The 12,792-nt window shown below is 38.5% G+C and overlaps 1 protein-coding gene across 5 annotated transcripts in view; it reads left to right on the forward strand.

Moving 5' to 3' along the window:
- The window catches only part of SLC44A1 (solute carrier family 44 member 1), a 162,984-nt gene that overhangs the window by 78,988 nt on the left and 71,204 nt on the right, over nucleotides 1-12,792 (forward strand). For all 5 annotated transcript variants that reach the window (XM_080670341.1, XM_080670342.1, XM_080670340.1 and 2 more), the window contains one exon: nucleotides 8,320-8,410. In XM_080670341.1, coding sequence (XP_080526467.1) covers nucleotides 8,320-8,410 — 91 coding nt within the window. The remainder of the gene's footprint in view (nucleotides 1-8,319; nucleotides 8,411-12,792) is intronic.

Raw genomic sequence — 12,792 nt, forward strand, 5'->3', positions numbered from 1 at the left:
GCATCAACTACTCTTTAAGATCTCATTTTCTCTTCCCACATGATATCCTCAGATGTGTTGATGTACTGAGTCTGATGCCAGAACTATCAGCCTTGTCATTATCAGGTTTCTTAGGGAGGGATGAGTTATTCTTTAAGGATTTTTCTAAAATCTTAGGCAGTGTGAGCATATACAGTGTACTTTGGGAGGTGGTGCCATTGAGTGGTTAGGAGTGTGGGCTCTAGAGGTAGATTATCCGGGTTCACAGATTGGTCCTTCCATTTAAAACCTGTGAGGCCCTGGGCAAGTTACTTGGTCTCTCCATGCCTCAGTTTCCCCATCTATGAAATAGGAATGATATATGTACCTAAACTACCTCATAGCATTGTTATGAAGAGTTAATACATGAAAAATGAGTAGAACCGTGCCTGGTAAATGGTATTTTGCTACAATAGGGATAAAACTTGAAGACATTATGTTAAGTGAAATAAGCCAACTACAAAAGGACAAATACACTGTATGATTCCCCTGGGCAAGACATATACACCTTCTTTGTATTATTTTTACCACTGACTTCTGAGCAAGGGATTAACATGAGCTGGAAGTAGAGAGGGACTTGAAGCAGGAAGACTATTACACTCCACTGGTGGAATAATAATAATAATATTAATATTGCAACAGTAGAATGGTGGTTGCCGGGGCTGTGGGGAGAGAGGAATGAGAAGTTGTGTTATGCATAAAGTGTTTGAATTTTGCAAGAATGAAGAATTTTGGAGATGGATGGTGGTGATGGTTGCACAACAATGTGAATGTACTTAATACCACTGAACTGTACACTTAAACATGGTTAATACGGTAAATTGTTATCATGTGTATTTTACCACAATTAAAATGTTCATGAAAGGGAAAGAATGACAGTTCATTTTAAATAATTGTAAACCTTATTTTAAAGTTCAAGATAAAATAACATTTTTCTGCCGAAACCGGTTTGGCTCAGCGGATAGAGCGTCGGCCTGTGGACTGAAGGGTCCCGGGTTCGATTCCGGTCAAGGGCATGTACCTTGGTTGCGGGCACATCCCCGGTGTGGGGTGTGCAGGAGGCAGCTGATCGATGTTTCTCTCTCATCGATGTTTCTAGCTCTCTATCCCTCTCCCTTCCTATCTGTAAAAATATCAATAAAATATATTTAAAAAAAAAAATAAATAAATAACATTTTTCTTACCGGAATGAAAAGATAATATACATCCTTTTCAGGGAATTTTATGTTTCCATGACAACATTTGGGAGTACTTTTTAGCACTTACAACTGTTCATTCATATGAACTTCTATTACCTTTACAAATTATTTAAAAATTTTACAAAGCAAAGCTCTTGGCTCCTGTAGTAAGAAATGCATTCATTAGGCAAATAAAATATTTCCTCAATTTTTGTTTCTTTTAGATAAAAAGAGGAGCTGTTTTCTTGGACATTTACGTTTGTGGACCATTCTGTCCAGTATGTCTGACTAGAATAGAAAGTTTGGAAGAAATAGCTGGAAATTAGATTGGTCATGTAATATGCTCTCATATTACAAAGAGTTTGGAAAGCAAGCAGAAGGATTTAGGTGAATATAAAAGTATAAGTTCTTGTATGTGTGTTGGGTGGTAAGTGTACAAATGTGCATTTTATTATTATGGTGAATAGTTTATATGTGATACAAATATCACAAATATATAATGCTAGGGATTAAAATAACTTAAAAATTGCTTTAAAAAAGTGAAAGTTGCCAAATACCACAAGGTCTGAGAATTAAACTTCTTTGTTTTATCATCTTCCTTCAGTAGTGCATGAGTTTCCTGGGGGCTGGATCATACTCTCTTCAACTCAGAATATCCCAGCCCTAATATAGGACTTAACATAGTAGCTATTCATAGATGTTTCCTGAAAGAACCACGGGCTGAACTTCCCCCTTCATCTCTATTGCCACTTACTGATTTCCCATTCTCTCAGCGTACTATATAGCCTTTGCTCAATTCTGTATCCATGTGAGTTGCCACCAGCAGGTAAATTGTTTAGCTTCAATCTAACCAGAATTGCTGTGAAATCAGTTCTTTTTATTCACCTTTTAAATAATTCATCTTATGTATTCATTCATCTCTCTCACACATATTCTCCAAGTGATTATTCGTTCCATTTTTTTCTTTTAAGCCCTCTTGTTCTTCCTCTTTCCTAATCTTATTCCCTACAGAGAAACTGCAACTGGCCGGGGAGAGCTCATTTTCAGCAGAGCATGAATTCCATCAACTTTCGTTCCCTCCAGTTTCCGTTGAACAGGTTTCTGTCCTCTTTATTATCATTATTGTTGAAAACTCAAATAATGTGTACATTGTAGGGAGTGGAAATAATCCTTCTCCCGCCACTGCTAACTTCATCTCAACCCAGCCAGACCATGGCAGGTGGCGAAGGGAAAGGAACATGATGCCTGTTCAGCCAGTTCTCCCCTCCTCTCCCTTCTCTAATTCTGGCCCACCTCTGGCCAGTAGACCACCCTTCACTTTACTCCAGGGCCCCATTGTTATCATGGGCATCGAGGTCTGAGTGGATAAATCCTACTTAAGCCCTGTGTTGTGTTTGAGCAGACCAGGTGTTGGCACCTGCCTTATACCATGCACTGTGCCAGATGCGTTGCATGTCATTTAGCCTTTCCACTTGCGATCTGAATTCTAAACAACAGTTTAGAAATGAGAATAACCTGTGGTCAGGTTAGGGTGCTAACATTTTACATGGAATTCCTTATCATCTTTTGCATTATTCCTATCCAACTATTTTATTATGTATGTTTTGTTTTTCTGTAACCTAGTAGTAAACTGGCAGAAACTTTATTTTCCCTTTGTTTGTGCCCCGTTTATAGCTTGTAAGAAAGCACTTCCATTTAAGAGTGCTTCTTCGATGTACTGTAGTTTGGGTACATTTTGAGAGCTTTGTGACCTGCCATTTGGACCACGTTCAGATTTTGAGCAGAGCCGTGCAGCTTGGTGCTTTCTTGGTGATCATCGCTTTGCAGTTGAAAATCTTGAAATATTAAGTGATCCATTTAGATAAAATTTGTGAATATTAACAATTCTTTTGATTATCATTAACTAATCAGTGACAATATAACTTAAACCACAGAGTTAGTATGGATTCTTTTTTTTTTTTTTTTTGGCACACTGAAATCAAAAGATTAGACTTGATATCAGTTATAATCCTATCTAATAAAAGAGTAATATGCAAATTAACCATCACTTCACTATACCCACAAGCCACACCCACCAGCCAATCAGGAGCAAGTGTGCAAATTAACCCAACCAAAATGGCTGCGGCCACTGTGCGAGCAGGAGGCTTGGGTTTCCCCGGCAATGGAAGAAGCCAAGCTTTCCGCACACCCTGGCAGGTCCAGGCCTCCACTTAAGGCTACAAAGTTTCAATTATAGAAGATAAATAAATCCCAACAAAAACGGCCGCATCCGCGGGGCTGGAGAGAGCAGGAGGCTTGAGTTGTCCCCGGAGATGGAGGAAGCCAAGCTTTCCGCACACCCTGGTGGGCCCAGGCCTCCACTCAAGGCTACGAAGTTTCAATTATAGAAGATAAATAAATCCAAGATCCTAGGGCCTCCGCTTGGTCACCGGGAGGGTGTGGCCGGCCTGCAAACCACCACAGGCCCCTCGCCCAGGCCGCCCATGCCCCAAGGGAACCCCCACCCTGATCTGGGACACCCTTCAGGGCAAACCAGCTTGCCCCCACCCATGCACCAGGCCTCTATCCTATATAATAATCCTATCTAATAAAAAAGTAATATGCAAATTGACCATCACTCCAACACACAAGGTGGCTGCCCCCATGTGGACACAAGATGGCCAGCAGGGGAGGGCAGTTGGGAGGGACCAGGCCTGCAAGGGAGGGCAGTTGGGGGCGATCAAGCCTGCAGGAGAGGGCAGTTAGGGGTGTCCAGGCCTGCAGGGGAGAGCAGTTGGGGGGGACCAGGCCTGCAGGGGAGGGCAGTTAGGGGTGACCAGGCCTGCAGGGGAGGGCAGTTAGGGGCAAACAGGCTGGCAGGGGAGCAGTTAGGCATCAATCAGGCTGGCAGGGGAATGGTTAGGGGGTGATCAAGCTGGCAGGCAGAAGCAGTTAGGGGCAATCAGGAAGGCAGGCAGGCGAGCAGTTGGGAGCCAGCAGTCCTGGATTGTGAGAGGGGTCCCAGATTGGAGAGGGTACAGGCTGGGCTGAGGGACACACACCCCCGTGCACGAATTTCGTGCACCGGGCCTCTAGTGAATGAAATAATCAACCCTACCAACTGATTTGATTGACTCCAAGTCAGAGATCAGCAAGGGAAGCTTGATTGTTTAAAAGTGAGAAAATTAAAAAGGTGAAGGGGTTAAGTAAAAAAAAAAAAAAAAATCAGACCTAGACAATAGCATGGTGATTACCAGAGGGAAAGGGAGGTAGAAAAGGGCATAGGGGGGATAAATGGTGAAGGAAGGAGACTTGACTTGGGGTGATAAACACACATTACAATATGTAGATGATGTATTGTAGAATTGTACACCTATATAACTCTATTAACCAGTCACCCCAGTTAATTCAATTTTTTAAAAAGTGGGAAAAATTCTTACATTTGATAATGCAATTTAAACTAATTCCTCATTCTACAAATAATTAATTAGTACTTGTTAAGTATGTGCCAAAAAGACAAAAACAAGGTGTAGTCCTCATGTTTAAGGAGATTGCATCATGGTAGACAGTCACACTCCTCTTTGTCCTCCACAGTACATAGGAGTCTTGCACATATATGTCAAAAATTCATTCACTCAGCAAATATTTATTGTGTGCCTAGTATGTGCTACTTAGTGGTTGGCTTGATATCACACCACCAGCTGGTTACTGGGTGCTTCTTGGGAGAGGGAGAGAGAGAAACATCAATGATGAAAATCATTAATCGGCTGCCTCCTACACGCCCCCTACTGGGGATCAGGCCTTCAACTTGGGCATGTGCCCTGACTGGGAATCAAACCTTGACCTCCTGGATCATGGGTGGATGCTCAACCACTGAGCCACTCTGGCCGGGCAGTATCTTGCATATCTTGAATGGCATGGGAGGACAATAGATAAAGAAGATAAAGGATGACTTCCACATTTCATCTTGGGGATTTCATGGAGCCATTAACCAGGATTGGAAATATATGGAAGGAGGCAGAACAGATTTGGAGAGTGGGTGATAGAAATATTTTGGGTTTTTACAAAATACGTTGTTTTGGGATATCTATGGAACAATATATCTTTTGCCCAAGAGCTTATTGAATATTTGTCTGATTATGATTATTAGGAATGACACAGAAGACGCATTATGGCCTGGAAGAATTCTACTTCTAAATTTGCTAGTGATTGCTCATAAGGCCTTGGAAGTATTAATTTTTCCCCCATCTGTAATGTTTAGAGTGTGGTGATGGAAACATAACCTCTTAGGGGAGTTATAAGTGAATTGAGCTACAGAATAAATGATTGAATATTATAAGGCATTTGAAAAATTGTGGTAGTTAAACATTCTGGGAGCTATAGAAACAGTTTACTGAGATAAATGTGTATATACAAACGTTAGATTCCTAAGATCATTCATTTTGATGGCATTTGAATAACATAGGCTGAGTTGCATGGATTGCCTCTAGTATGGTTTAGGTAAGCTTTTTGTTTTTTTGTTTTTACTCTGCATTAGAAAATAAAACTTTGTCTTACTGCTTATAACCAAACCTCTTGTGCTAATATTGTTTATACTTTCATTATTAAAAAAAAAAAAGATAAAAAAAAAAAGATAGATACTACCTTAAAAATGTTCACTGAAAATGCATTGGCTAATAAACGTGGAAAGAAAAACAGCAACTGTAAAACGTTTGCCATTACTGGGTTGTCTTAATATTCTTCATTGAGGCTTCTCTGTCCATCAGCCCTTCAAACAGGAAGCAGTATAAGGTTTCTTCTGAGTGTTATAACTAGCACATTGTAAAGATCTTTCTCCTTTAATCTATTTAGTACAGGATCTATTTAGTACTGGCCTGTGTCCCAGAATACCATCAGAGATAAGGCTATTATCCTTTCATTGAGCATTATCCTAGGAAAGTATTTATAAAATTGAACTCTGTTGCACCTGCTGACCTCCTTTTTTAAATGGAGAGAGAGTGGGGGTGGAAATTATGTTCCCAGAATTCAGATGGAGCAGTGTTTGACGGCTCCGACGCAAGTGCTTTAGTTGGGCCTTTTATATTGTGCAAATCGATTCCATCTTGGACTCTGAAAGAAATAAGTTGACAATTCAGATCAGGAAGTTGATCACATTGGGTGCTCTGCAGTTATTGGCACAGTTGCTATTTTTTTCATGTGCAGTTCCATAATAGGACTCCCAGCTATTTTAGGGATTAATCTGAAATGTTTGCTTGTCATTGCTATAAGTGGAGTCAAGTGGCATTATCTTCATACAGGAAAGACTAATTTCAGAAGAGGTGGGTTTTTAATATTTTGCGAACTTAAGTAGTCATTACAATGGAAGAGAATGCTTAAAAATAATTCCAAAAACTTAGTTTCCTATTGAGACTATCTTAAGAAGATGAAGAAACTTGAAGAATAGTGCCCTGTAACTTTCAAGTACCTCTTGAATTATCTATATATAAAATAAATGGTACATGTATTTATGTAAGTATGCTATTACAGCCCACGTATTTAAACACTTGACAAGTTGGTTGCTGGTTTGGGGGCAGCATTACTGAAGTAAATGCAAGTTTTGTGACTTTCTAAAACCTTATTGTTTGATAGGACAAGATATAAATGAAATAAAATCACTTCCAATTGTGTTGTCCCAACAAATCTTTTTCTGTATTTCCTTCTAGTTTCTTCTCATATCCTTACCTGATGTTTCTGTAATTATTTCAGTGTTAAAATCCAACATTTTCACTTCACATTACATTTTATACTTTTCCTGTGGTGGTACATTATAAAAGTCCCTTTTTTCTATAACACAAATGCAAAGCTAATTAATTCTATTTGTATTTAATAATAAAGTATTTGACCAAATTAGTAATCTGGTAAGAACGTCAACTAATAAAATATAAAAGTTTACATGATATAAGGCTGTAGTCCTCGGAAAAATTAGACTATAGTCTAAATCTCCTCAGTTAACAATATCTATTGTACAATGAACCTTACAATATTTTAGTTGCTATATTACAAAGTTATCAAGTTCTTAAAATATTTATCCATTTGGTGGATTCTGAATTTTATATATTGTGTAGATATATATTAGCCATATAGTCAGAGAAATAGATGGTTGCATAACCAACCTAGGATTGAATTTAAGTTGTTTTAAACTATCTGAAAATTGAGGATTCTTTTATCAGTTTAATCAATTTGTTCAGTTTATTTAATTATCATGTCTTGCCTTTTAAGTAAGAAAAAAGTAATGTATTATCTGAATGTGCATGTGCTCTATGCAATAATTTTAAATAGTAATGGAAAGCATAGGAAAGAGAAGCAGCATATGTAGGTGAATGTGGGTTTTGTGGTCAAAGAAATCTAGAGTTTAATCGCACCTCTACTGCTTAGTAGCTGTGTCATTTTGGGCATGTTATTTACCTTATTTCTTGGCCTCTATTTCCTTCTCTATAAAGTGGGTTTAATAATACATACGTGCCTTATAGGGTTATAGTAAATGATATAATTAATATTTATGGGATGAGAGGAGAGGCTTACCCCACCAGTAACTTCCTAAGAGTTCCCAGCATATGGGAGGAGGGGACAGGCTCCCCTTCCCCACCTCCACTCCCAGCCCTCCTCTGGAGATGAGAAACTTAGGTGGGGAACAGAACCAGCCTTAGGAATGGGCTGCTTGGACTAATCCTCAGAAGCAGTAGGGCTGGCAAAAACTCTTGGTTTCTTCAACAGGAGAATTTTATCATGTTTCTTTGGTTCATTTGTTTAGAGACATTCTTGGATGCAGTTTGGTCAGTTAGAATTGCAGTTGCTTATTTTAAAAAAAGAAAAATATGTACATATAGCCTGACATATGGCAGGCAGCAATCACTCAGTAAAGGTAGTTCTAGTACTTGTTATTACCCTTAATATTATCACTTAAAATTTGTATGTAAGTTACTGCAGGAGAAATGCTTTAAATGATGGAGGACCAATACCATATACCAAATCAGATTCTTTTTGATAATATAATGTTTGGAAGTTATATGTGTTGAATTAATATTCACGTACAAAATAAATTTAAAGTCCCTTAATAATAAAACTTATTCAGACTGTTTGCTAATGTTTAACTTTCTTTCAACAGGCTCAGCACTATGTCACTATAAGCTAAAGCCTTCTGAATATACATCTTCAAAAGCGTCTTCTCTGTGCCCCAAACTACCAGTTCCAGCGAGGTAAATGTTATAGTATTTTTTTAACTTGTGACTTTTGTTTTCATAGGTAAATTGTAAACTGTATGTTATTCTGAGAAAAGGGTCGCTTGATGATACCAGTTGTCTAAGTCCAGTACTTTTACATCAAAAATTGTAAAGTAGTAGTAAAAATAATAGCATCTAATTTACATCTTTAAAACACACACACACACACACACACACACACACAGGCAAACAACTTTTCTCATTATCAGGTATTTTACATTTCTTGTGGGGGCTTCCCCTTTTTTTTTTAATGCCTTAATATTTAAGTATACAAAATTGCTGAATCATACAATCTGCAGTAAACTTAGAAGCCAAGCCTCACAGTCCAGAGATTCTTTGAAATTGATCCTACAAATACTAACAAGGGTTATTTTTCAATTTATTTTGCAAATTAAAAAAAAATATGGCAGTGATTATTCTCCGCAGTTTATTTCAGGCTATCTCCTTCAGGTGCATTCTCTGCTATAGGCTGTTTGCATATCTTATCCAAGGTCTTATTCAACAAACATTTATTATTAAGTACCTACTGCATATAATGGATACAAGGATGAGGAATAATCTCACGGTAGTTATAAATTATACCGGTAAATAGATTTATAAGAAAGGAGATAGCCTAGCTGGTGTGGCTCAGTGGTTGAGTATTGACCTATGAACCTGGAGATCGGGGTTCAATTCCCAGTCAGAGCACATGCCTGGGTTTTGGGCTCATCCCTGGTGGGGGAAATACAGGAGGCAGCCAATCAATGATTCTTTCTCTCATTATTGATGTTTCTATCTCTCTCTCCCTCTCCCTTCTTCTCTGAAATCAATATAAATATATATATTTTTAGAAAAGAAGATAAATTTTCAAGCACTGTAGAAAATAGCCTCAGAATTAGGCATACAGGATTTGGAACATGTCTGACCTTCAGAACCTTTGCATGATTCACTAATCGTGTATGACATGAGTCAACTTCTCTAGGAATACTGACTTGAACCACTTTTATTGTATCTTGTATATTATAGCAAGCTGTTGCTTAAAATTTTGACAGTCGTGTCTGTTTTCCTTTGGATTGCTTATAGGTGTAATTTGTGTGTTATTAACTTGAATTTGAAATTTTCTGTTGAAAAGTAGACAAAGGACATATCCATTAAATTGATTTCAACTTTTAGTCTTGTCAAGTTGCTATTGATGTTAAAATTTTAAGCCTTTGGATATAAAAATAAAGGGACTATTTTAAAGGATATTAAATAAAAGGGATCTACAAATTATGGGCTTAGACTAATAGGTAAGGAGACTCCATTTGTGAAAATTGAGAATATTGGGGAGGCTATAAAGTAAAGAAATAGGGGTCCTTTGAATAGAGTCTCTAGAGAAAATTTATCAATGTAAGAAAACCTATATCTTACTGAACTGTTAAAGCCTGTTTTAAATGCATATTTTGAGTAGAGTCACTATTTTAAGACATAAATGTATTCTAAAAGCATGACCAGAGAGCCTTGGTCTGAGAATGAGGTTGCTCTGCTCCTATACAGTATGGGTGGGGGGCAGCTCATACCACAAATTCTCCTCTGCCTCTAATCTCTGATTCTACCATGTTGGGGGCTGCCTGTTTCTGATTATTTGAGGTGTTTTAGTCTTGACTGCACAGACTTACACATCTCACATGCAGCATCCTAAAGGCATTCCCCGAAAGACAAGATCTAGTAAGAGGGGCTTAGATTTTAGAGATCGACAGACTTGGCTTGTAACAAGGTTATCCACTAATGTGTCAGTAATCTAAGATGCAATGATGAACCTATACCATCTGAAAACTAACTATATGCTATGTTTATCCTTTATTTAAAGACACTTAGAACTTAAATGTCTTATCACTTTTGTCTGAACTTAGCCTATTACAAAACAGGGGAGAAGAAATAGTTGATAGGAGGAAGGTAAATTATAAATATTATTATTTACTATTTGGCAAGCAAAGTGAAAGGATCAGAAAACAGAATAAATTGGTTTTAATAAAACACTTGGGGCGCTACCTTGTTCCACACTAATATTAGATACCAAATCTTAAAAGTCGACTAAGATCTAGTCTCTGTCCCCAAGAAACCCTGTCCTTAAAAAAATTAGGGACTGTTTTGTACATGATGAATATATCTATGTATATAAAAGCCTAAGCGACGGAAGGACTGAATGACCAGTCGACCAGTCGCTATGATGCACACTGACCACCAGGGGGCAGACGCTCAATGCAGGAGCTGCCCCTGGTGGTCAGTGCGCTCCCACAGCCAGCCTCCTGCGTTCCCCCCACCCCCCAACGGCCCACCCCTATGGCCCTGATCAGGGCGGGCCAGCTGGCCAACCTCCCGCAGCCCCTTCCCTGGGCCTGCTCACCCAGATGGGCCCCAGGCCCCAATCTGGGCAAGAGACAGCCCCGATTGGCCCCAATCACCAGCCAGGCCAAGGGACCCCATCCATGCACGTATGCATGCACTGGGCCTCTAGTATACTAGTATATATATATTACTCTAGGCAAACTTGTGATGCAGGCAAGTGGCCCCTGGCATCTTTCATATCTCTTTTCTGTCCTCCTGGGGGCACCCTAGTGGGACAGAAAGAGTTGCACTTTGAACCCAGATAGGCCTGGAAGTGAATTTTTTTTTGGAAGTGAATTCTCTGTCACCACATTCTACTGGTCAACTTGAGCAAGTCTCTTAATCTCTCTGTAAACAAAGTTTCCTCATATGTGAAGTGGGAATTTAATACCTCTGCTGTGGAATTATAAGAATTAAATGCAATAATATGTGTTACACTCCCATTATTGTGCTTGGCTTTTGGCGTGGTAGTATTATTTCTCTCAACCTCTAGAGCAGGGGTGGGGAATGTCCAGCCCAGGGGCCATACAAGGCCTGCGAAATCGTTTGGCCTGGCCCTGCCAAGGCGTTAGGGGTGAGTTAATTAAATGTTTGACCGAATATAGCAGGCTAATTTTTAAGTTGATCATTTTGTATGGCCTGTGAATGATCCTATAAATATCTAAATGGCCCTTGGCAGAAAAAAGGTTCCCCATCCCTGCTCTAGAGCCCATCCCCTTTACCCCCAACTTCCTAGGCACCCAGGCACCTTCTGCAGCAGAAGGCAGTGCCTGTTTTAGAGAAAAGCAGTTGTAAACTAATTTTCAATAAAACACTAGTGCCATGTAATTGCCAAATGGTTGCTATTTTGAAGAGCTTTTGACTTTTAAAAAGAAATGCCTAGAAAGGATCATATTTTACTCAAATTCGTAATTCTGTTGGTGACATGCTAAGCAATAAGGAGGCAAGCTAGTCTGTATACTTACAATGCTTAAAGGTTTAGGTATAGACAGAGAAAATCAAAATAGCAGGAACAGATTACATAAATTCAGTTTATTCATCAAACATTGATTTGGGTACCTCTGGATACCAGAAAGGATGCTGGGTGATAGGGAGTTAATAACATAATATGGAGATGATAAACTAACAGCCAAGAAAAAAATGTTATCTACTTATTTTTAAAATGAAGGATTCAAGGTAATTTTTTTTATTCAAGGTAAATTAGCATTTATAACTCATCTTCTGTATACCAGCTACCATATTAAGCTACTCATATGTATTGTGTCATTTAATCCTCACAAAAGCCTAGAATGATATTGTCCCAATTTGTAGATGAGGAAATAGAAGATAAGAGAGCTTAAATGAGTTATTCAAAGGCACACAACTTAATTGTTGGGAATCAGAATTTGAATCTAATATCTTGTAAAGTTTATACTACAGTTCGTTGTTTGTTTTTTGTTTTTTGTTTTTTTGAGAGGGGGGTTGTTTGTGTTTTAAAGAGAGAGAGTACAGGAATGAGAGAAGAGAAAAAAATAAAATGAAATGTATGAAAACCATTGCATATTGCCATTAGATTCTTGACTTACTCTTTTCCTACCTTTTCTGTGCTTTGGAGATATTGCCAGAATCCTCTTATTTTTTTCTTCATTCTTAAATAAACCTTTTAATTAGAAATCAGGTGTAATTGTTTATTTATAACCTGAGGGGTTTTTTTTAATTGAGGTAACATTGGCTTATATACATTATATAAGTTCCAGATGTGCAACATTATAATTCGACATCTGTGTGTATAGCATATCATGCTCACCACCAAAGTCTAGTTTCCATCTGTCACCATATAACTGACCCCCTTTATTCATTTCACCCTCCCTCCACACCCCTTCCCCTCTGGTAACCACTGATCTATTGTCTGCCTCTATGGGTTATGGTTTTTTTTTTGTGTGTGTGTGTGTGTTTTTTTTTATAACCTGAAGTTTTATAAAATAATTGTGTGAGATGCCAACACCTGTCTTCTCTTCTGAAAGCATATGGAG

Source organism: Plecotus auritus, assembly GCF_963455305.1.
Source record: "Plecotus auritus genome assembly, chromosome: 5".
Lineage (NCBI taxonomy): Eukaryota > Metazoa > Chordata > Mammalia > Chiroptera > Vespertilionidae > Plecotus > Plecotus auritus.